This window comes from Anopheles maculipalpis, chromosome 3RL, assembly GCF_943734695.1.
Source record: "Anopheles maculipalpis chromosome 3RL, idAnoMacuDA_375_x, whole genome shotgun sequence".
Taxonomy (NCBI): Eukaryota; Metazoa; Arthropoda; class Insecta; order Diptera; family Culicidae; genus Anopheles; species Anopheles maculipalpis.
Window position 1 is genome coordinate 65,137,381 of NC_064872.1, and position 26,007 is coordinate 65,163,387.

Below are 26,007 nucleotides of genomic sequence, written 5' to 3' on the forward strand. Positions count from 1 at the left end.
AATTTCACCGGGCTCTCGGGCAAGGGGATGGACTCATCATCGCTCTGGAAGGAGTCATACGAAGCAGCGCCAACATCCGACTCGGAAGCAGGCCTACGACTGGAGGTGGTAGAAGAGTTCTGTTACCTTGGAACGATCACAACTTCGCACGACAATGTAAAAAGCGAACTCCGAAGGCGCATTGTTTTAGGAAATCTTGCCTAAATCTTTCCAGAAGACTTCAACAACGCACGAAGTGTACTATATACCACACACTGATAAGCCCGGTAATCCTCTACGAGTACGAGTCCTGAGCTATGCTAATAAGTCCTATCTTTGGCGGAATGTGTGAGCAGGGCGAGTGGAGAAGGATAATAATCCACGAGCTAGCTGAACTGTTTCGGCGCAGCAGATATCCTTAACGTAATCCAAGCCGCAAGGATACAATGGGTAGAGCATGTGATGAAGATGCTGGACTCTGTCCCACTAGCAAGAAGCTCGTCTGTGACTCGTTCGCAGTCTACGAGCCGTAGAATAACATAGAGAGCTCGTTGGTTGGATCAGGTTGATTCGAACCACTCGGAGTCGAATCAGAGGCAGACTTGGATGAAAAACTGCAGCCATGGACCTAGTTTCCTAGAAACAGATCGACACGACGCGGTCAACCCTGAGCAGACCTAGGAGAAGAAGAAGGAGAGGATACGAAAACGAAACGCTGATGATGTGTCTTGGCCAGTCATTTCTGACGTTCTTTGTTTGATTGTAGACATAGTAGAATAATTAGTCCTGCGTAGCAGAGCAGGGTGCTCCTGGACCACCGCTATTTGCGATCTGTGATTTTTAGTTAGAACTTTTTGAATCCTAATAAGATAACAAGATCATACACGTATGACATTTTGCTAGTAGCAGAGTAGCAGAAGCCCTATTCAAATGTGGATTTAGCCCCTCTGAGGCCGGAAACGGAAATGGTATTCTCACTACGAACAGGGGCCTCTACATGCAGCTGTTGGGCAGCGTCCAGCATCAATTAGAAAACCCTTTTGAGCAGGGTCCCCCACGGATGTTCAGTCCGCTTTTAGGAAGGTCTACTTCTAGGCCCTATAATTAGAGTATTATGTTCTTTACACTTGGCAAACATAGCAAAAACCCCAAAAAATCATTCGGAAATATTTGGAGAATTTTTTTAAAAAAATACTTTCATCAAAAAATGCATCAAAGACATTCAATATCCCTCATTTATATTGCAGTGGTAAAGACTCCATTTCGTTTACATTCGATGCGCTTTTGCATGCATTTCACAATGATTTACCAATCAGTTTCTTTGATTTCTAAACAAAAGCTTCAGTTACATTCACCGAACTTGCTACCGCTTTGCACGTCCATCTTTTGCTTTGCCCTGCCCATTAATGCATATTTGCTTTCGCTGACATTTCCGAACCTAGCCAGGCATGGAAACTGCTTGATTATGTATGTACCTATCCTCTCCCCACAACCAAGCAACCAACCAAGGCAATGGGTAAAATGGGCAATAAAGTTTAATGTACACACCACACACACACACACACACACTGACAAACGCCGGTCAAGAGGAAAGTATCTTTCATTGCTAGAACTCGAACGACATCCTGAATGCTAATGCCAGCGTACTCGCTAGCGATTCGCGTGACAGGCCAGAAATACATAGAGAACGAAGCACAAGAGAAACGGAGCGTCATCAACCGCAGTTCAACGCATCACGCTGGTTACCTTTTTTTCCTTTTCTACATGACGTCACGTCATTGACCTGCTACACCGGAGGGCGTATGCTTCGGGGCTCCGGCTGGTGGAAAACCGATCCCTAATGCAGTCCTAATCGCCACCTTTCCACATACCCATAAAACCCGCATTCCCATAAGCTGCAAAGTAACAAATAACAATCAGACGAACAAAACGGCAAAAGGTAGAAAAAAACAACGGAAGAGGGGTGGCACACTGGGCAGACAGATTCTGTAAGGCAGACCACCACTATCACCAAGTATCATTTTCCACACACTCACCTCTACGGTTCCCGTCCGTTACCGAGTGAAAATCGAATCGAAGTTGATCGTAACCCGGGATGGTGACAGGAATGCAGAAAGCTTCCCCGCTCGCTGTTGTTGCTCGCTGTTTTATTGCTTCGCCAAGGTAATGCTCGATATTCGGCCTACGCTACGGGTATGGTAATTGGATTATTGGCCACCGTCGAACCTACTCCCGCCCGGTAAATATTTCCGATGACACTATCAAAACCTCGGTTGGCCTTCTGCTTCCTTCACTCTTGCTGGTGTGCTGATTTCTTCTGCCCTTCCTTTGTTGCCGCCCGGTTCACGATTCACTGTTTGGGATTTTTTTGTGATGATTGTTGTTGGTTTTGGGCCAGGGATTTCCGTTCCCGAACGGACACGCCTTACGAGTTGTGTGCGTGTGTTTGTGTATGTGGAGAACACTTCCCTGTTACGAAGCCCGTTTTTGCTGGTTTTCGCTGAAGGGGCTTATTTGTTATCCTTTTAAACTCTTAGATCCGTACACAAGCACACAAGAACACGCACACACACACACACTTACCCCCTTATACACTTACAAAAATTTTCACTCAACGATTAGCTGCATTTTTTTGTTTTGGTGGGTTGAACAAAATGTTTAAAAAATCAGCGTTAATTTACTTTTCGACACAGACAACAACTGAAACCAAAACACCCTTCATTCAGTTTTCTTTTCCATCAGTGTAACAACAAAAATGTCCAGCAATGCTTGGGAGCTTTACAGCAGCACTACAGAAAAATCGTAACCAATAGTCAGAACTCGCTCGGTCTAAACTTTGGCGCCTGCTGCCATGAACGATGGTCTTAACTCATTCAAAGCTCGGGATAGGATAAACGGTTGCCCCACCTGTTTGCATACGCCGTACACCTTGTCCACTATCCTTCCTACTGGCCCCCATCTATTACCTCTTACCTCACATTCCCAATCGAAAATAGCAACAACAAAAAAAAGTGTCCCCCCACAAGCCACATTCGATTTCCATTTGCTTAAGTTACAAGAACAACAACAAAAAAAAAACTAAAACATACACACATACACACAGTGTGAGGCACTGTGTATAATTTATTACAATTGTCAATTAGGACGAAAATATTATGTAATTTTCTCATCTCATCCACCAAAAACCCATCATCTCCTTGGCTCCACCACCACGCGCTCGGCAAACTCATACTATCATACAACTTTCTCTCTCTCTCTCTCTCTCTCTCTCTCTCTCTCTCTTTCTATCTCCCTCTCCTTCTCACACACTCACGCACTCTAGCGTACGCTCTCACAATCTCTGAACGAGCGAAAAAGAGTTTTCCCTTTTTCCCCGTGTGGCCCCGTTATGCGGTTGGATGCTGGTCTGCTTCTGGACTGTCAAAAATCTCAACACTATTGTATCACCCACTTGCGCCCACTTGTTTCTGCCGTTGCACGTCGCAGCATGTCAACAGCGCCTCTCTCATCTCTGATCTTGCGATCTCACGCACGCAAGGCGATGATTTTCTTGCGAAACGGAGCGAAATGAGGGAGGAAACGGGTGATCGAGTGTGAGGCAAAAAAAAAAATGCTTAGTGTATTGGCATTGCGCGCGTGAAGCGCCCATCCTTTGCTGAGCGCATTGGCCGTCGTTTGCACTGTTTCCGGTTACGGCACAGTCAGCGAACGGTGCTGCAAGATGAATTATTATTCAAAAAATTGAAGCGCTGTTTGAAACTTCTTTGCTATCAGTTGGGGATAAGGATCGGAATCTACTCTACCACTTGTTGTTTGTTTGACAAGACTGAGGTCGTCCATTCGCCAACTCTTTAAGGTTAAGATTAAGCTAGTTTTACTCCCTACTGAAATACTGAAAATTCCCAAAGGTGTTCTCTAAAGCCACCGCCCACCAGGATGAAACTTCGCCTCTAATGACGTGTGTTTTGTGTGTGTATGTGTATGTGTGAACCGTATCAACAGCTGGGCTTGATCGCCTAACGTGCAAGGATAACAGCATAAATAAAATTCTAATCAAATAACAAAAACTGGCAGGGAAAGGGTCGCTTATATTCGTATTTTATAAAGGAACCGACTGAAACACGCGAACGAATACTCGCACACACACTCACACGATACGATTTACTTGTCTTCGTTTTGGGCGGGTCACAGCCTACCGGAAGTTCCAGCAAACGGAATCGACGCTCCCATTACAATAGCCTAACAAGGCGGCCGGGAGGGTCGACCATTACTATTACAAAACCGTTGATTGCTCTCTCACTCGATTTCTGTTTGCTAAAGAATCGCACCATTAAGATGTTTTCTTAATTTTTTACACCGTTTTACATCCACGGATTACGAATCTTTCTGCCGATAGAACCGAAAAAAAAACACCAAAACACACGCGTAACACCGTCAATGGCAGCAGATTGATACAACGAGACACGCAACACTGACACAAACTGGTGACAGTAAAGATGAGGTTCCACTGCGTACTTTAACCTCGTTCTTGCTTTTCACACACTTACAACGCGTACAACGGACAACAAAAAAACAACACAAACCTACTGCCAACCACACCGAGCAGGCTGAGAAGTCACAGCGTGCCAGCCCTTCTAAACTGCTGATGGTGCCGTTTAGTACTGCTGCTGCTGCTGCTGACTGCTGCTGCCGTTGGGTGCGTCCATTCACGGTGAGAGTATAAATAGTTTTATTTATTTAGTTTTGTGTTGCTCGCAACACTGGCCGTACCGGACGATGGGACCCGTCTGCCTGGCGTAATCATTCGCCGTGTCCGAACGGTGCGCTCTCGCACAGCAAGCGGCACCACGCTTCGGCACGAGTTCGCCGAACGGCGAGAGCGCTAAAGGCAGCCGATTCTCTCACTGTTTATTATCACTGGCTCTTTTATCAGGCGGGCCTCGAGGTCCACCCGAAAACGCATCCAAATTTTCCGGACTTTGTACGCTCTCGAATGGGTAAGGAGAAGGTCTCTCGCTCTCTCTCTCTCCCTCTCTGTTTCTTGCTCCTTTTTGGTGTGTCGGTTTCGGTGACGGAGACGATGTAATATCGTCGAATTCGGATACTACGGAAAATCGGCCACCCACCTCTCCCCGGTATCACTTCCTAACCATCGCTACTAATGCCCATATGTAGGTTATTCGACGGGTGCGGCTGACTTTTCGGTACGATTCGTAGAGTTAAGTCTTGAGTGTGTGTAAGGGATGTGTTTTTTTTTGTTGTTGCTTGCTAATGCAATTTTCTATCCCGTACACATCCCGCACACACAAAGTTTAACTGCGTTTGCTGGTGCATTCGGTTGCGCTCGATCACGAGAAAAGACCGCTCGAGGATGTACCTCATGCCGTATTTCAAACGAAGTTTGTTTTAGATCATAATCCAGCATCCGGTTAGCGATTTGACGATACGTTTTTATGACGTTGTTTGTCACCAAGCGCATCAAAGGTCAGCGCGTGGTTGCGTGAGTGTAAAGGCAAAGCGGACGCCTGGTACTTTGTACTTTTCATGGTGTAAAAAAGGGTTTTTGTTTTGTATTTTATTGGTTCGGTGAAAAAGTAATGCAGTTTGAGTTGTGAAACTTACTAGTTATCTTTGTAGATAAATTTAAAAATAACTCTATTTTCCAACTCCACGAGTACGTTTTGATTTTGAAGTGCATCTTACCAAATAAGAGCAGCAGCTCCGTTTTCGCGTTATGCAACGAATTAACTACCTTCTGTTTGTTTTTCACTTTCCAAATTCTTTATCTTAACCCCATAACATCCCCCTTCCCCCCTTCAAATGTAAACTCAATTACATAACACTCCCCCACTAAGTGTCAGCCACTGAGCCACGGTTACCGAAATTTTAACCCAATCTTGTGCCTCGCGGGAGATCCCGCATTTCCGGCCGGATAGTAAAGCAGCGCCGAAGGAAACGGAGCGCCAAATTGTAACAAGTGGGGTGCATAATATCTTCCTCCCTCCCTCTACTCATTTCACCCCACCGTGCTGTCAGCGTATGGCAATGCGTATGAAACATCGAGCGATCTCGGCATAGTAGACATATTTTCAGTAACGGTGGAAACTTTCAAACGGACCAAAATTCCACGCACATGGTTTTGGGACGAAGGGTACTGATGCAAGCGCTAGAAAGAGCAGCCCGTCTTGCTGTCGCTGGCTTTACTGATGGGTCGCACGGCGCGAAGACCTTTGATCCCCCGATCTTGAGTTAGCTCCTGACGAAGCTTACACAGCTGGTTCGAGGCCCGCATGCATTCTTCTGTCACCGGGACTGAAATCTTGAAGCTACTCTATTTGTCGCTTGTACGATTGAGAATTATTGAAGGTTTAACTTGCTGAAGCTATCCTTGAAAAGGGGAGACTTTATTTGATGTTTGCAAATAAAACCTAATTTTGTGCTACGTTTTCGTTTCCTGAGGAACTTTAATTAATTTATAAAGGCGTGTTGCTCTCGCTAAAACGATTTAAATGGTTATTACTTTACTCATGCTTCTCCTTCTTGGCTTAACAACCTCTAAGGTCATGCTGGCCATCGAAATGACTTTCTAGACTGTCGATACCACGTAATTCGATAGTCGGTCCTCACTACGGGAGGACAGTCCGGATGGGATATGAACCCCGGTCCTGTCGTTTGAAAACCGGCGCCGCCCGTAGCCAACAACTGGTGAACTTGATATAAGCCAGAATTGTTCTTCACGTCCCATCCATACTCAATTAATATGTATTTTCCATATTTTTGTACAATTCTACCATCAAGAACTGTTCTTTGAAGCCTGTTTATATTTCGTTATGTTGATAAATGGCATTTTCGGAATGGCTATGGCGAAGAATTCGGCAAATTTTTTGCTTTTAAAAAATATGTAAATGAGCAACAAAGCAATTATGAAGACATCCTCATTTTATGTGTATTTTAATCAAGCTGCAACTATCAATGAATTAGTCTCTGTTAGTATTAAAAGTCTCTATTGAAAAAATATGGATAATGTTTGACAATTGCCCAGAACAAGCGGCTTGAACAAAATTAAGGAAATATTTAATTTCGAGTTATTTCATCTCTTCCTTGCTTCAATCCCATTAACAGTTGCTTGAAGAATCATTTTCAAATTTATCGTTTCATCTTATGAAGCTATAACAGTTTCAAGAACTCCTACCAGGAAACGGGGCTTAAGCAGCTCTTAGTAACTTCCATCTCCCTTTCCCTCTGTGTTTCGCTCTCTCTTTCTCTATCCCTCTCTCTTTCCCTTCTGCTCCTACACCTAAACCAATTCAAGTGATTGGGTGGATGGGTCGTAGAAAAGCAAATTATTCTTCCCAAAACGCCTCCTTAAGATGCATCGCTTCAATCTTTTGCACCGCACGCAAACCCCTATTCTATTGGGGTGTCATCGTGAGTTAACGGGATGCTTCAGCATTACCAACAATGGGGATGGTTACAAAATTTGGACAACCAAAAGAGAGAAAAAGCGCACGAGAGTGTGACAGTGGCTGAAAAGCTAAGAAAAAAGTCATCCGTTGAATGTGAGCACACATACACACAAAAGGGTCGTAACGGAAGGATAATGATAAGGGTGAAGGATCGAATAGAAAACTCCCTTCGTCCCTCATCTCACTTCTTCCTCATCCCACAGCTTCCCGCTAAGCTTTAACACTAGCGTCTTCCCTTGCACCAAAAAAGGAATCATGAATCGATCAGAAAACCGCAAACCAAGCCGCGTGGAAGAATGTAACAAGCAAGGAACAACGGAATCACTTTCTCTTCCTTCTTCTACCCCCACCCTCCTCACCTTTTCCATTCAGCCCTCCTTCCTCGCTGACGTGCTTATCGTACGTGATGTTTTCTTTTTTTGTTTGGTTTCTTCTCTCTTTATTATCGTCGAGGTGTTTGGGCGCACTACACCAAACTCCACATGGCGGCATGTCTCAACGCAAAAAAAAACAACGGTGGATAATAAATTGAAGATGAAATTATGACTGCTGGGAGGGAACGAGATCCTTCCATCCGCCCACGGAACGGAACGCGGAAACGGGAAATGTCTGGTGAAGGGAATTCATTCATCGGTGTCCCTTGTGAGATAGATTTTATGGTTGCTGCATCCTGGGCAAAAAAATTCTAACTAAATTTATTATTTAAACGCTGAAAGGTGTCACCTGTACTTTTGGCGGTAAAATCCTATCCGGGATGCGGTTTTAGGGTATTTAATTGAGAGTATTGAAATTGTGTTTTATACTTAAAGCACTTTGTGCTAATTTTTTATACTCAAAAACTGACATTATTTTTTATTTGCCTCCTTTTTATATAACCTTTTTCAAATAAAGTTTGTGTAACGGGCTTCATAATTGGTTGGTCGATGATGAAAGCATTCAATAAAGGAATAAAAACAATTCTATTTTACATAAAAACAGCTTTCTTTTTCAATTTAGATATTGCTCAATCTATCAGCATAATTTATGTCCAAAATCCAATATCAAGAACCTAAGTAAGATGGTCATTTGGTAATGTTTAGTACCCTTCTTCAATTTGCATTGCGTCTCACTCTTTCTCTTTCTTACTATCCCTCTCCCTCCCGCTCTCTCTCCCTTTCAGTACGCTCGCTAAGAGGTCCTTACGGATGAAGCAAGAGGAAGACAGGAACCACTTCGGGCCTCGCATCAAAACCTACTTCATCATAGTGATTGGAACTGTCGAGCCGATATCGATGAACAAGCTTGGTTAGTCCAAAAATTTTCCCCGAAAGTGACACATTACCGTAATGAAAAGCCGTAACTTTCGAAGTGACGTTATGGCCCTGGTTGGTTGGCATTCTGTACTGAATTTAAAGCGAAATAGCATCTTTACTTGCGTCAAGTGAATGCAATGCTCGTAGACAGGGCATTTGTGTTTGTGTATGTTTTACGAGGTTATGTTTTATATGACGAATAAATTTACGAGATTAAAGATAGAAAATGTATGCAATCCGGGGTAAGAACGACCTACAACAAGATATTTCATTGTAAAGGAATATTTTACTGATTTTTTTTAATGAAAATTTTACTATGAGTATGAGATAAATTATAGATGTTGAGGAATATAAGAGCAAATAATACGCAAATAACTGATGATTTACTTGAAAAAAGAATATTTAATCAACATGTTTCATTACCGTTTTTTAATCTCTAGCGCAATTAACTCACTTTATTTTTCTTCTGTAGCTCAGAAATAAGTTACTTCAAGAAATGAATGGAAAGGTATTTTTTTAATAATGATCATTTGAAAATTTAATTAAATTTCTACCAAAAAATATAAATTTTAAGCATGCAAATCGTTAAAATAAATCAATCCACTCTAAAACGCAGCGCTAATTGCTTCTAAAGTTATCTAAAACGTTCGATTCGAAAATCATGCATTAGCGACATCTGTGTTCAGTTACAAGAAGCTTCTATAAATGAATACAGCGCCAGCTTTGGCAAGGTTGGCAAGCTATGAAAATTTATATAGTTACAATACTCACCACCAGAGTGCATACTTCTCGAATAAACTAGCGTTTAAAGGACAAAATAGTTTTTTTAAAGAATAAAACTGTTTTATAACGCTTTTTTAACTTTTAACGATTTTGGTGAATATTTTAGCTGTTCTAATAAGAGTTGGAAATAAATATTAAACATCAAATGAACCCAGCAGCAACATTTTCGAGCTTGTGTAATGCAGCACAATCAAAACGTAAAGAAACAAATGCAAACAATCTTTGATAAGTTCTTAGTGGATTTTACAATACAATCCTTATTGAAGTGACACAGCAACACATAAAATATAAATTTGAATCCTTATAAAATTTTCTTTATTATTAACTTCTCCACTGTTTAGCATAGGTTCTACTGCTTATTGTTTCTAATTTACTTTAAAAAAGGATATTCGCATCTAAAACTAAATGTGTTTAATTCGAAAATACGACAAAATGCTTCATTTGCCTAGGAAGATTCATTTTGCTGGAGGTTTCGTTGGGCAGTCCGCTATTAGATGGTCCTCGCTTCTACAGTTATGGCAACGCTTTGGCAGTGGTCCGAGCGCACATTTCGATGCTATATGGTTGGCAAACTCGCCACAATTGTAGCATCTGAAGAAACGGGACAAAAATGAAAATAAGGATCAAAAGTATGATTAACCAATTACCCTAAAGTAACAATTCGCTCAACCCCACACACATACCTCACTTTGCGGAATCTTCGCTTTTTGCTGTACGGCCGGAAGTCGCTTCCCTTGCATTCGGCGTGCGATGGGCCGTATACGCTGATCGCTTCGTATCCTTTCCCCGTTAGCTTAGACTCAAACTCAACCTCTTCGTTTTCGCCAAGCGAACGAAAGCCTCCCATCTGTATTACGCTCTGCAAAATATCACACAATCATATTGGTAAGGTGAATATTTTTCCTCAAATCTGCAGGCACGGTCAAACATTTTTCCCCAACAGCTACCTGATGCACAAACACTTCCTGCCCTCCGTCATCGGGCGTTATGAAGCCCCAGCCTTTTACGACGTTAAACCATTTACAGCGTCCTCTTCGTGGTCCCACCAGTTCTAGAAAGGAAGGTAAACAAAAAAAGTATATTAACAATTTAACATAAACGGTTTCAATCTAATATATGAAAAACGTCTTAAGTTTCGTATGCCAAGAACAATCTGCATAAAGTCGCTCTGCTCGCCCAGAGGTCACAAAATCGGGGATTAATGTCAACCCATTCGGTACAGTGTTCTGACAGCAGGAAACATTGGACATTCATCCATTTTTTTGTGCTCATCGTAAAACAGCTGGACTCGCCATTCACGTGCGCAAAATTTGCATTTACCAAACGCAAGACCATCGTACTGTATTTTGTTTTCTTTCTTTCTTCGGGCAACAGGAATACATTCCTGAAGGAAGCAAAGCTGTAAAAGAAAGATCAACATGTGAAATAGATCCTTTTTTTTTTTTGTTGCTGCTCCGAAAATTCTTCCCCAATCCTAACGGTACTGGTGGTGGGCTGAGTCCCATGGAAACCACGTCATTTATGACAGGCAGCAATCTCATGCCGAAGATCTCGTTTCCTCGAATCCTTTCATAAGACATGTACATGCAAAAAAATGCTTCATACTTCGAGGTCCTTTCGATTTCTTTTTTCACCATAACTTGATGCCACTTTTCTTCAGTTCATCAACGAACCGGGAAATGAGACTTTCGAAACCTGTAGAAAAACGAAACCGGTTCATCTTCTACCGTGAAACTGATTTCTTGCTTTGTTCTTCTGTAGCATGTTTTTTTTTGCTGGCTTCTACCCTGCTTGCATTTTCATAGCTTATTAGTCTAATTTTGCCTGGCGACGCCGAAGAAAAACATCCAACTGGGCCTGTTTACAAGCATGTGAATAAATTATGATTAGAAACACATTAGTCCGATCGTGTACGCGACCGAAATGTGTGTTGGACCGGTAAACCCCTGAGCTGAATGAAAGGAAACGTTTTCGGGACTTCACTTTTCGATTTTCTGCTCGGTACAATCAGTACAATGGCCGTACGAACAACTTGTCCGTACGCGCGGTGTGTCTATAAATCTTACCAGCAAACTCTTCTATTCCCCTTCCTAAACTCACAAGCACATCCAACTGGGTGGAGGTCTCTGACAGGAAGGATTAGCACATCGTGCCCGTAATGTAACGGGCGTCCAGTTTCGGTGGTTCGGAAGTTTTTGGTCGGAAAGGAGGAAGATCCTAGCCAGCCCAATGCTGGAGCAGGTTTCTAATTTTTCCTAATAAAGGATTATTTAAATGAGGTCACAATTGTATCGCTTCAATCTTCGCCGGTGGAGGGATCTTTTTTTTCATGTAACACACAGAAAAACGTAACAATTACGGTGGACAGCGTACGAATGCCTCCTCTTTTTGTGTGCCGACCTTTTCGCAAACAGGATTTAGAGCTAGATTTCTCCCTACTTCCTAGCGACGACTGATTTTGAGCTGTTTATGTTTAGGAAAAGGATAGTCTGTTTCGCGTAGAAAAGGGTCCTTTTAGATTGTTTTCGAACAAGTAGAGGAAAGATTTATGCTATGTATGTGTGTAAAACGTCTTCAGTTTTGCACCTTTTGTCGGTAATGAGCGAGGCGTATCACATGTTCGTGAGGTTAATTTATTTCTTTGTAGAAAGAAAAGAGTACCACCAGGCGTATTGAGATTTATTGGTTTATAAATGAAAACATATGAAATTGAGATTATGGATTTGGTATAAATTCAATACAAATGACAAACAGCCCAAAAGTATGCAATCTGCTTGTCAAAATACAAAAATGTTGTGCTGGAATTCATATCCTTCTTTGATTAATATGAAAGGATTCTCACCTCATGCATTTGCCTCACAATAAAGTATCAAAACTCTTAATGTTATTACTGTTGATAAAGTATTTTAAAATCCACGGCAAATATTTCTTTTTCTATGTTTCTTTTCCTCTAAGGTTTGCTTACTCACAGTAGTGATAATTAATTATTCGTTTTAGCTCAAGTTTCAGGTTTTAGGAAAAAGTTCCAAAAAATTCTGGTTCCAAAATTCTTTTTCTGGATAGGTTTTCTCGTAAAGAAATATTACTTGAAAGAGATTTTGAAAAAATTAAATCATTTTAATCATGGCTTAAAAATGGCTTAAAAATGGGTGCCCTTCCATCAAATCGACCCACACAATTATGGTCTATAAGGGCTCCAAAGACTTAAATAAAATCTTGGCCCCAAATCTACCACAATATTTTCATAAACATTTTGTATGAATTTTCATTAAAATATGACATCTGCTTGACAGTAAACTCGTTTGATTAAATAATACTGTATAACCCTTCCGAAACAGGCAGCCAATAGGAGTTACTATTGAACTAAGATTTATCAACATAAATTGTATTTTTCTCACTCTTAACACAGCGATAAGAGTTCCGTTTTCGTTTCTCCTTTCTTCGGAAGACATCTCTCAGTAAATGAGACCTTAAAAAGCTAATCTCCCCTCCAAAGAAAAGGCACAAGCACCGATCATCTGTCAAATTAACCTTCCGAGTTGCATCCGTGTGTGAGTTGCAGTCCAAAAATAACAACAAGAAAACCCCCGTAAAGCAACACACCACACCACGTGCCGGAAATTGGGTTCCCTGAAACTGAACCGGAGGGAACGTCTTTACCAAAGTCCCGTGTCCCTTGGGGTTACGTTTCTTCCATTTGACCCTTGACTCCGAAGGTGACACCTTCTGCTTACCTTCATGATCTTCTGTCCGCGCTGCTGGTTCCTCTGGTGACGGTGCTCCGGAGGGATGATGCACCGCACCGTCAGGCACATCGCCCAAATGGAATGGTCCGCTCGGTCTCGCCATCTCAGGTACTTCCGTTTGCGTTGTTTTCGATTGATGTGAGCAGTAGGGAAAACTTCAACGAAATCCGATTCTCTTCTTTCCTACATGGCTTAATGCTTTCTATGCACCATTCTCAAACGAATCTCACTGTTGCTTCATACCACCGTACGCTGCTGAGGGTTGCTTCATTAGGTCAATGTATGATTGGAATTTCAAGAATGCACCAACGGGTACACTACGCTCCGTTATTGCACCAGCAACAGTGTGTATAGTGTAAACAAAGCGTCCCTTCACTAGTGGGGAGTCTCACTCACAAACACGCACAAACCACTATCTCAACAAGCTCCATCACTCGGTCTAATCAACAGCGTAGGCACTTTTCATTCACAAAAACCCATCTTCGCTGCTTTCTCGATCAACCGAGTACGAGTTTTGGGTGAAGACGATGCAATCCGAAGGGCTGGGGTTCTATTTGGGGCCACCCTTCCACCACTCACAACCTACCTTTACACTATGATGCTTCCGAGGGAGGGATGCGTAACGCCAGCAAACCCACGATGTTGTCACGATGGCGCGTGAAATTCGAATGCCGCGCGAGGTCGCTCGCGGAAATACGGTCGGTGGGCATCTCATGCGTGCGTCTATGTGTGTGTGTGTGTGTGTTTGGCGCGAGTGGGACAGAGCAACGTGCTGCTACGCACTATTTTATGCGTGTAGCGCATAAGCGCACGCGAGAGCAAGCAATAGCACCGTGCACGTGGCCTAGCGGCCTTGCGGTGCGTACCGTTTGAAATTCGGGCGCTAACGCACGATGACGAGAGTGCAAGAGTGAGACCCTCGAAATCGTCCCTCTTTCTCGCACCCGCGAAAGGGATGAACTGCGACCCTTTTTGGAAATGCGTCCCGGGGAGACCCACGAAAGAACCGTTTTCGTTATCGGACTGCGAACTATTCTTGCTTGTTTGCGTCGCGAGCCCTTTTCAATGCTGCTGTGGTAGATAGGAGAGTGGTTGGGTGCGATTCATGCGTGAGTGCGTTTGGGTCCTCCATATTTGTGTTGTTTGGGGAATAGGAGAGGGAACTATGTTGCAACGATTCCTAACGTGAAGAAGCGCCACACATGCGAACGCATTCCAAAGTGCTGGTGGGCTGCAAAAGGGGCACGAATGAGGTTGAGGCTGTGTGTGGCAAGTGGTTGCCGGAAGATGAGTGCGCCTGTGCAGGGTGAGAATTATGTGCATGTGTGCGCGTGTGTGTGTGTGCACGGCATAATCAGGATGGTTTTTTGGGAGGGTACTTTCTAAGCTAATACTTCTAGAACCTCCTTTGAGTGGGTTTTTTTGGACAGTCAAACAATGTTTTGGGGTTCATAAAAATCGCAGTTTTCAATAAATTATGCAAAACTGTATGTGAATCGATAGAAAGAATAGTAAATAAATATAATGGCGGAAATATTCCATTTTATAAGCCTATTTAGCCTCAGAAGTCTTGATTATTGATTGTTTTTTGTATGAATTAGAAATGAGATAACATTTTTGACAAAGTACACTTCACAAAGAAATTTTTAAACAGTATACTTTAATGCATTTTTATTTTAATTGAGCCCTTATTTCTTCGCTCTTATTCACTGCATCATTGGAGCAAATACAACTACAAGCGTTCACGACTATTCACGACTGTATAAAATTCCTATCACAATCACACACTTGAAGAAAAACGTTCGTCACACAACTGACCCGCATTCTAAGATCTTCCCCATCCATCTTCCCCAAAAAGGCCAACCCAATCCATGCTCCAACTGATCGCTGGTTTGTTGTTAAACATTATTGCGTCGCACAACGTCTTTTGCTCTTGACGCGTCACTGCTTCACACGTCACACCGCACCCGCAGACCCGCTCAAGGCTGATGGTGTTTTTGATGCGTCTTGAAGCGTGCTTGCCCACTGTTGGGAAACACCCCCGGAAACGAGACGGAAGGCTACCAGCGAATCTCGCACGCATTTGTCGTCACCGTTGTCGCCAGTTGTGGTTGTACTGGAGTCAGATCAGATGCACCCCGATGCTTAAGACATCGCCTAGCTGGTGTCCGGGGAGGCGGATGTTTTCGTGATTTGAGCGGACGTAAATTAGATTATTTCACGAGTTTTGGTGTTGATGCGTTTGGTTTGGTGTGTTTGATCGTGTGTCACCGGGCAGATTCAAAGCGGGACGAGTTTGTTTGTTTTTTATTCGAGTTCGGGGTGATGATGTTGCAATCGGAGGTTTAGTGATGGAATGTGTTTTGTATGAATCATATGCAAAGTGAGTGATAGTCGAGCAAAGAAAGCTAGCTTGCTGTATGTAATTTAGTAGGAAAGCAGTAAAGATGCGGATTAATTTAAATCAAATGATGATTTTCTATATGAATGCTGAATCATTTTGTGAAGAAGGTGTAGATCATAAGTTATTTCGTAACTATCATTTTTATTCATCGTTTTAGGTGTTAAAGAATCTTCAACTTCATAATGAAAGCTTCAAACAAAGCGACAATTTTTGGAGCATCATTTTTTTGGAGTCATTGCAAAAGGTTGAAAAGCAGCAGAAGATAATGGAGAAAACTTAGCACCTTGCAGCGTCATCATGACATCGAGCCGGACTAGGGCAGCCAGAGAGAACTCTCGAACAGCGAAAAAGCTCCTGAACGAGATGGACATTATTTTGCAGCAACCCTAGTAGATATCACCCTTTTCTGGGCTTCAAACTACCTTCCAAAAGAAAAGTTCAGAGCCGAAAGATGAAGGGGAGAAACTTATTGTCTCGCACAGCTAGTTCACGAAGACGGATTTTTTTATCTTCAATTTTAAGACCGAGCCGTAGGATGCATCAAGCTTTACTCGAAACAAAGGAGAGTCTACAATTCATTTGGAAGATTGTCTAAAAGATCTTCGACGTCTCTCAGCTTCCAAAAATAGGAAATTATCATCATTGAAGCATCTTCTAGCGCCTTTTACAAAGAATTGTTTAATCATTCTATGAACTTTCATGTTTATTCAAGTTCTAAACGGGAAATGATATCCTTAAATGAGAAAACTGCGATCATACGATCGTTCCTTGTGCAACTGGTGCAATACAGCACTGTCACCAGCCTCACAGCAAGGAAACTGATCGCATCAAACACCTATCGATTAACAACAAAAAAACCTATGCCGGCACGGAATAGATGCTCCGGAAAGCTGATACGCGTCCCGGGGCTCACAGACCCGCGCCGAGGTTTTGTTTTCCACGTGACCTAATTTTATCGAACCTGAGGGCGACACGTGTACCGTTCCAGGACCTCCGACTGATTGGACCAGCCAAAAAAAACATTTGACAAAAAAACAAGTACAAAAAACAGGGAAAGATGTCAAAATGTAGCAAACTTAATTCATGCATGCATGCAAATAAGCTTTGACAGGGCTAGTTTTGCAACAGGAACCGTAACAGGAGCACGAAGGAAAATCAAACGGTCCTACTGCTGCTTTCAATTCTAATTGACACTTGAACGGTAAAGGTAGCAGCAGCAGCTGTCAATCAATGTCCGAAACGTACGTCCAAGGGGGGTCCTCAAAGCCGATAATATCTTCCGATTTTCATTACGATGTGAATTTTTGCGTATGGGGGACGGTAGGAAATAAGGCATTTTTTTAATGCATTGTTTGTACCTTACCCTGGACGCTGCGCTAATACGATGATATGAAAATATTGTCTAAAAAACAAGGCATACAAATACACAAAACAACGATCCATTTAGGGTTCCACTGCCACACGCCCGCTACAGGAGGAAAAATGCTGGAAGGACGCATATTGATCGAAAATCGGTCAACGGCTCTAATGTTTTGCTTCTGACCGGTATCGGGACGAGATTTAATCCGCTTTTGCCTACCTATTCTCAGGACCTTCCGTTCGGTGGGGTGCACGGATGCACAAATGCATTCGGAGCGTGTGGACAATGGGCACGCGAGCAATGGTAGCAGCTGGTGCTCGGGCTCGTCGATACAGTGTGCAGAGAGGTAGGGCATGTCCATTATTGGCATGAAGTTCTTTGACCGTTTCAGTTTTTTATTTCCACTGAAAATGTTCGTTTTGACCTTAAACAGGCTACGTTCGGAAACTGAAAACAAGTATCGAAAACTTTCCCTTTCAGTCGAGGAAAGTATGGAAAACATTCACGTGTAACTTTATTGCGTTTCATTAAGTGTGATTTGTGAAAATTTATTGTAAAAAATAAAACTTTTTCACTGTGTTTGTAATGTTTTCCTATGTTTAGTCAATGTTTTACAAATAAAAGGCTAAAAATACATTTTCCTGATTTAAATTTTATTTTTTTTTAACTCTAAGATGACCGCTTTTTGCGGTATGGTCAACACCACACTTGACTACAGTTGACTTATTACAATTTCCACTAGGCTTTTCCTCTTTGGATTTTGCATTATCCCGGGCATACTCGATTGAATTAAACACTAGAATTATTGCGCACAGGTTCGTCGAACGAAACACTTTCTAATAAAGATTTCCGCGTCAAGAGTCCTGCCATTTTGGTTCGACTATTTGCTCGTTAGAGAAAGGATCTGCGCATGAGCATACACAGAGGGAACAGTTTTAGGTGTATTAGTGAAATATGGTACCGAGAAACTGAAAAGGTATTTTGTTGATAAATGTATGAAACCACAATCTAAAATGTTCAGCTTTATTTTATGTATTTTCTACATTTATCTCATTTTCAACCTCATAAACCAATGATATTTCTTTGAAAACAATTTGTCATTCCGATTATATGTTCCTATCAGGTTTAACTTTAATTTTTTTTTATTTATAAGAAATTAATTATATCTATTAAAAATAGAAAATGATGACAATACGGCATAGAGCCGTCATATTGAAATGTAAGAAAAATAGAATATGGTTGCGAATTATTTTTGTTTTATGTTGTGTTCATTACTGAATGAATGAATTATAGTTGGAAAACAAAACACAGGAGATTTTAAGAAAAAAAACCGGAATAAAATAAGAATATTCATAAATGTAACAAAAAACTACTTAAAAACAAGAAATAAACAAATGAACCTACATTCCCACGAATAGATGCTTTGAAACGATCTTATCCATCTGACAATTCCAATTCTTTAAACTTAAAAATTCAATAGAAAAACTGCATGTTTCGGCAATCCTTTCAAAACATTCAAAATAAAAATAAAAACATACTAAACACAATTTATTTTAACTTTCTATTCGCTACGTTTCCCAATCAGTTAACAATTGTTCAGCATCGTCTTGACACTTTTTCCGTAAACATAATTCTTTCAACACACGCAACATCAATGAGGACAGCCCGCAGCTCGGGACAAAGTGTTTTCCTTTCCGGTGGCACAACCGAAAAGGACTCTCATCCGCACACATCTCCTTGCATGTCACGTGCCCCTTGCATAATCTGTCAACGGTTGTTTTCTTTTGTCAAGTGATCGACTAGCTTTCACTGACCACAGCGCAAACAACCAGTTTGATTCCTGCTGACAAGACAATTTTTCGTAGGATTAGGCAACGAAAGACACTTGAGGTAAGCCTTCTTCAACGACTCCATGCTTTCATTGGCTTGGATACATCTTCATCGATTGCACGGTCATCAAAATGTAGAGTCTGATGCTTTCCCTTTTACGTGTAGGCTTTTTTACCCATCAGAAGCCATTTTGTTTTGTGTATTTTACCACACGAATCCTTCCCCACACGATGCGTTTAAAAAACGGGGCGTTCAATTGTGTTGCTAAAAAACGGTCTCGAACGTTGTTGATTGGTCGTTTTTTAGCACCTCCGTTAAGCAGTACGGATGCAGCGAAACTCAAAAACTCCAATCGTTAGTTTCACTCGTTGTCAAACAGCCGTTCTTCCGTTACCGAGGGTGCGCTTAGTTCACCCTCCTGTTAAATTTGACTGCCTGTGCAACGCTGCCGCACTGTGCGAGGGGGAACTCGGGAATGCACCGCATGTCAACAGCCGGCCGACAATAGCTCCTAGCATCGATAGGAAATCGGGAGGATTAAGCGAACGATGCAAATACACCAATGCAACGGTCGATCGATGCTGCGGCCCTCGGTTTTGCTGTGCACCCTTACGAAGAGGGTGCGAAAAAGGGGAAAACGGAACAACAACAATTGTAAGGGATGAAAAGGAAGCCGAAAAGAGCGAGAACGAGGACCGGCAGCGAAGGTTAATGCCGTTATGCACCGTATGTGGGTGCGAGGATTGTTGGCAAATTTACGAATCGATAACCAGCACTGACTTACAGCTGGAAACGGTGCGAGTTATGTGTATTTTTGTAGAAAATAAATCAATATTAAATAATTCATATCGGTAGCATAAATTTTGGAATATTTTTTGTATTATTTTGAAGATTTGTTGCATATTTTATTGCTACAAACCATTTTTCGTGTATGTTAGCAGCATGGGATTATGACAAAAGATTATGAACTCAGTTAAAACACGCTAAATACATTTTCTCAAAGCGTTTAGTTCGAATTTTAGTCCGTTCTGTAGGTATTAAAATTATGATGAGCTTTAATTTAACTTCATAATAACTAAACATTAATTTATGTGTCACAAATCATTTGTGAATTCAGTGTGTTTAAATACGAAAAAGAAACGTTAATATCGCTACAAATGCGTCCTTGGTTGTAGAATCAACCTTTATGTCGTCAGCTAACAAGCTTAGTCATTCTAATTAAGATAAACGAGTAAAACCATACTTCTCGCTTCAAATAGCATGTAATATGTATAAAGATTTTTCTCAAAGCACAAATCATCTAATCGGCCAATTTTCACTATCAAATTTTAAAATCATACAAGAATAAATAACGAAAACCATACGAAAATGCAACATACATAACATGGCAAAATACACAAATGCAATCGAGCATGTCTGGGATGAGGGACAACCCAAGGATAATGTACCCTGTGAAATTTGAAAATAGAGTAGACACCTCATTGAGAGAGTAAACCAAGTCTATCCCCGGTAGTTTTCGCAGGACAGCAATTCCCAGCATTTTTGGGGGAAAGTTTGGCCATTGTAACAGCAACCATTTTTATACAGACGGATCCTCATCAGAGCAGGGCATCGGTTTTGGCGTATATAACATTGTATCCGAGGCATATTTCCAACTACGCAAGCCATGCTCGATATATGTAGCGGAGCTCGCCGCAATCTTTTACGCCTTGTTGATGATAAGTGCTTGTCCTCCAGACGAATATTTTATATTCTCCGGCAGTTTAAGCGCTGTCGAAGCATTAATCTGTGAAGGCTATTAAGAGCCCGGACTACTTCGTAAAATAAATATTAAAGGTCTTAAGCTCATTGTTTGAGAAATCATTCTGGATATCTCTTGTTTGGCTACCTGCACATTGCGGTATCTTCGGCAATGAAAAGGCAGACCAATTGCCCAAAAAGGGTGCTTCGGAAGGGTCCTTTTTCGACAGGCTTATCTTACCTCACGAGTACATGCGTGCCCCACAGTCTCTCTGCATGGCTCGGTGGCAGAGTTTGTGGGACACCGATGAGCTCGGGAGGTTTCTTTATTCGATCACTCCCCAAGTGTCCTTGAAGCCTTGGTTCCACGGCATCACAGGTGATCGTGCGTTCATTCGAATGATGTCTAGGCTTAGGTCTAATCATTTGGCTTTGGGCGCGCATCTCCAGCGTATAGGACAGGTCGACTCCAAAATATGTGGCTGCGGCCTCGGATACCATGACATAGATCATCTTCTATGGTCTTGTGTGGAATACGAGGATGCTCGACCCGCCTTGTTGGACGCAGTCCGGGGCATTGGAAAGTTGCCGAATACTCCAATTCGGGACCTGCTGGGAGACTGCGACCAGGTCTACTTGAGATTAATCTTTCTTTTTTGTCGTGCTAACGGATTATTAGTGTGATCCCCTTCCCCCCACTACTCGAACTGTTTGTGTGTTGTGTGTACCTCGCTTGAATGAATGATGATGGATGAATGGATGAATGAATGAATGTATGAATGAGTACGATGCGTGAAGGGTTGGGTACCACCGATGGGAAGAATAAGGACACGAACGAGACTTCATGATCGGACACAATCAAAGAACCTTTGAAATGGAAAACGATCAAGACCCTCGCTACCATCTGGACCTCGAGCATGGAAACGCCCAATATACCCCGGGATAAGGTGCCCTCACACTATAAGACCCTCGCTAGGAACACGACTTTGGCTTTGGATGACGGAACATACGCAACGGAACAACCGAGCACACCCGGGATATGGTGCCCTTTCACAGCTCGGAGAAGGAAATGTCTCCCAGCAAAGATGAAAGGAGTATACTATTTTTAAGTTTATTGTAAGCAATACGGCCCGGCCGTCCTTTACGGGCAATACGGTCCAATACGGCCTGGCCGTGGCCGTAACTAATGTACAAATTAGATACAGTTCACATTGGTATGCAAACATTTCCCTCTGCAACCCGCGAAAAGGGCACTTTATTCCGGGTGGGCTGTATCATTCCACCAGAAGACGCCACATCCAGAGTGTGAGAGCTTGAGAGCAGCGCAGCGTTGTCAGCTCGAAAGTTGTGAAGTCGCTCTTGCCGCTGCAGGATTTATCTTGCCGATCATTCTTAAAATGGACGCTGACCAAATCGAGATTGGAATGTCACTGCTGGTTTGTATTGGAGAACACTGTACTAAGACAAATAAATGTTTGTGCTGGTTTATTCATTATACGGCCCCCGAATGAGTAGAGTTTTCTCCACCTAAAATATTGGTGTATGATAGAACAAAAACCTCTCGTTGCATGACTACACCAACCATGTGCTAATTCTGATATGGCGGTTTAAAAAAACGAGACCAATTCTCCCTAGAGAGACCTATACTGCTGTTGATTTTACTCCATTTTACTCCTTTACTTTACTCCTCCACTATGCCTACGTAATCTAGAGTCCAGCCAGAACTACCGCTAAATGGGGCCACGACCAGAAATTTTACGTCCAGAACAACCGATGGCTGGCTTTCAGCTCTTCGGATGATCCACGGGCGCCGGAGACCAAATTTCTCCAGACGGTATCGATACGCCCAGTGCCGTATCGTCAGACATGGAAGTGATGCCATAGTTATGTTTTGAACAATACCTCCGACTCAATTGCGATAGCTACAGTAGGATGCTGGAAACGTAATCTCTCGATAGTCGGTAGAACTAACTGGATCTTGACCCTCTGGATTATTTTGTTGGAGGTGCAGTGCAGAGAAAATAGTTGAAAATATTAAGTCCTTATGCTGCTTTTTGTACAAAACAATTGTCCAAAATGCCAATTGTCCAATTTTTCAAATTGGACAAACTATCAAATTTAGCTTGACCACGCAGTAGTTAAAGGGTACTAGGTTTGAACAGAGCATTTATTGTAGGAAAGACTATTGTCATATGAAAAATAAATCATTTTGTTGCTTAAATTGAGTCAAAACCAAAACCAATCACTTCTTGCAAACCCAACTGCCGCACAATTTCGGTTTCATAATTACATACCCTTTTAGGTACGGTTTCATATTTACACACCTTCGTTCCATTTCGGTAGGGTTTCATATTTACACACTCCGTTTTCCATTTCGAATACGGTTTTACATTTACGCTCCTTCACCGTTCGGATGTTTCGTGTAAAATAAAGCAAAACGAAACTCAGTCCACGTTTGTTTCTTGTTTTTTTCAGTAAAGATTTTCTGTATTTTTATAAAGAGTTCCACTCGTTTCCCATTCACGCACACGCATATTAGCTTACGCGCTCATTCGCTCGCTCGCACACACATTAGCAGTTCACTTAAGGGCTACAGCAGTTAATTAATCACTTAGTCTTACTTCATATGTTCTTGTGTTGTTTTCTGTTTTAAATTATTATCAGTTAGGTAGCGTTCGTATCTGCTTCATCGGCGTATCGGTTAAGGATTATTTTTGTGTTTATGTTTTTTTTTTTTTTTTGTGTGGATTAGCCACTTTTCAATCCTACCTTCCTTCTTTTGTTATACAATAGCATCCTTTCGCTCTTTTCCCAGCTGCCCAGGATTGTTTTGTAGCTTCTGATCCACATTGTTTTTTTTTTTTCTTCTTCTTTTTGTACCCCACTCCAGTATTATACAAGCTCAGTGCTAGGGTTGTATGAATGTTTTCCATTAGCAACTATACTGTCTCCTGTTTCAATTGATTCCTTCCGCAAGTAGAAAAAAATTACAACAACAAGTGGTCCTGCATTCTATGTTAAGCTATAGTTTAGCAGTTTACTCTAGTTTACTATTGCGCTAATATTCCACTCGTTTGCGTTGCATTCGTTTGTTTTTGTGTATGTTTTTTACTTTTATAAGAGCAAAGTTATTAATTAAAAAAAAAACATCATACTTTATCAGGAGCATTCATCCCAGCTCACGTTTACAAACACCATCTTATCCGGTCCGGTGGTTGGTATAAACGAATTAAAATGCTTGCCTCGTGAGTTCAGCTTCCTTTCTCTCTTTCTCTCTCTCTCTCTCTCTCTCTCTCTCTCTTTCGGTGCACTAACACACTCATTACTATCAACCTAAGCTCGATGTGAGTCGCAACATAAAAGCGAATAAAATTAACACACTAATTCAATTAATCAGTCAGTTTTGTTTATCTCTCACTGGGGAATGAGAATCCTTACAATGTTAAGCAAAAAAAAAAAAAAAAAAAAAGGAAAACAAATGGATGGAAAACTTGCTTGGAAAATGATCAACATTTTTCTGTTTTCGACTCGCCGTTACCGGACGATCACGAGTGTGTGCAGTTCGTGTAATGTATTCTGTGTAATGCAATAGTGCCGTGTATCATTATAGTTGTCTGTATATGTAACCACACTACTACTACGCCTTCCCTTTCCGGCATTCCATTTCGGCTTTCCCCAAACTTATGGTAGAAAATATCCTGTTATGGTTTTGATCTCCGCCAAGATCGCAACTATTGCAAACTTAATGGCTAAACGAATTGTTCGCCTCCCTCTCCCTCTCGCTATCGCTCGCTAAACTCACTAACCACAAACAAAGATCAACGAGTGAAATACATTAAAAAGAAAATTAACAAAACAACCACGTACCAAAACGATCGTTTAGGGAATGGATCGAGCCCGACCTTCGTGAGCGACCGCAGTTTGTTGACTGTAACAGATTCGAAAGCCTCAATCTAGCGATGTCTCGAATACAAAGAGGAAAACGCAGCACATTTAACAACGGAAAAGGCAGATCAGTCTATCAGAAGGATTGAAGGCTAACAGAGCAGTGTGTGTGTGTGTGTGTTTTAGAATCGATTTGGCCACTGGTTTAAGCATTGATTGCCGTTGTCCGTACGTTCCCCTCTAGTCGGGTTTTGCAGGAATAGCATTTAGGACCTATCGTCTAACATGTGGCTTGCCTTGTTTCCTACAATGGGACATCTGATTCTGGAGGGAAAAGTAACATCCGAACACTAGCTTACGATTTTTTTATGTGTTTTTTTCATCAGGAATTATTGTTTTGTTTTTTTTTTTAAATGAGCTGCATTTCTTTTATGGTTTGTTTTAATTTTTCTTTTACTTGTATAAACTTTGCTTCCTGTTTTGCCTTCATTAGTTGATATTTCATTTCTTGCATTTTCTGCCTACGGTTTGCTGCGGTTTTACTCTTACAGAACCAAGAAGTGTTAGGGGTTATGGTTTTTCTGCTTTCTGATTTAATCGTTTCTATTATATTCTTTCTCTGTTACTGTTTTTTCTCCTCTTCCATCTAATTATAGCACCAGCGCATGTTGTTTACGCTCTTGTTTTATAGTTTTTTGCTTTTCTCTTTTTTTCTTATTTTTTTTTCATTCGCAATAAAGTTTAAGTTTATAATTGTTTTTTTTTGTAGCTGTTTTTTTGTATTTGTTTTTCTGTTTCTTCTTCTTTCTTTCGTTCATTCAGTTATAATTTCATTCTTTAATCTAAGTTCTTAACTCTGAGTAATAGTATTTAGTAACCGGCGATCCGCGACCGAAATAGGTGGGAAACCCATCCGCGGGATGCGCTGGTTTTGAAAAAGCACCGATCTTCAGCTAAGTTGTGTATTGTAATTTTCAATTACATTCGTACACCGTTCCCTGTCCCTCTGTGTGTATGTTGTGTCTGTATTGTGTGTATGAGTAGTTTAGTTTAAGGTTTATCTTAACATTACACACACTTTTCACGTGCGGATTAAATTCACTCGAATATGTTTTTTTTTTTTCTAACTTCACCATCCATCCATCTCAAGATCCATTACTCGCTTAAATCTAATATCGGTTTTCCTTTTTTCCGGGAACGAATATACACCAAAAAACGGAAACGGAACAATGCAAGTCCAAAACATTGTCACAGGTTAGATGTATGTTACAACCCTTCCGTGGCGACCGGTGCCCATCGCCCCGGTGGCTCGCGCAGGAAAACTATCAGTCAGTCTGGTTTGTTTTGGGTGGGTTTGGCGAAGGCTCAAGCTCAAGCCGTGCCAGAGCACCGGGGAGCGCTCGAGTCCCTCCCCCAAAAAAACCCACCGAAAATCGTAACGAAATACACACGTGCGCTTGGAAACGAAAACGAACAACCTCTCACTAAATATCCCTAATTGCTATCAGACTTTAATTTTGAT

At 41.7% G+C, this 26,007-nt stretch overlaps 2 protein-coding genes across 2 annotated transcripts in view; one reads left to right on the forward strand and one right to left on the reverse strand.

Moving 5' to 3' along the window:
- The window catches only part of LOC126560898 (uncharacterized), a 502,800-nt gene that overhangs the window by 246,913 nt on the left and 229,880 nt on the right, over positions 1-26,007 (forward strand). The window lies entirely within an intron of this gene.
- On the reverse strand, positions 9,965-13,369 carry LOC126560896 (protein lin-28 homolog). Its single transcript, XM_050216846.1, has 4 exons — positions 13,255-13,369; positions 10,468-10,571; positions 10,204-10,379; positions 9,965-10,111 (listed from the first exon to the last, which is right to left on the reverse strand). The coding sequence occupies exons 1-4, from the start codon at positions 13,367-13,369 to the stop codon at positions 9,976-9,978; spliced, it is 531 nt and encodes a 176-aa protein (XP_050072803.1). The 3' UTR covers positions 9,965-9,975.

Bases quoted from the DNA above. Each gene is read 5' to 3' on its own strand.
- LOC126560896 (XM_050216846.1), bottom strand. From the start codon at position 13,369: ATGGCGAGACCGAGCGGACCATTCCATTTGGGCGATGTGCCTGACGGT. The intron at 10,572-13,254 runs GTAAGCAGAAGG...CTTCCTTTCTAG, and splicing joins GCGGACAGAAGATCATGAAG to AACTGGTGGGACCACGAAGA. The intron at 10,380-10,467 runs GTAGCTGTTGGG...GATATTTTGCAG, and splicing joins AGGAAGTGTTTGTGCATCAG to AGCGTAATACAGATGGGAGG.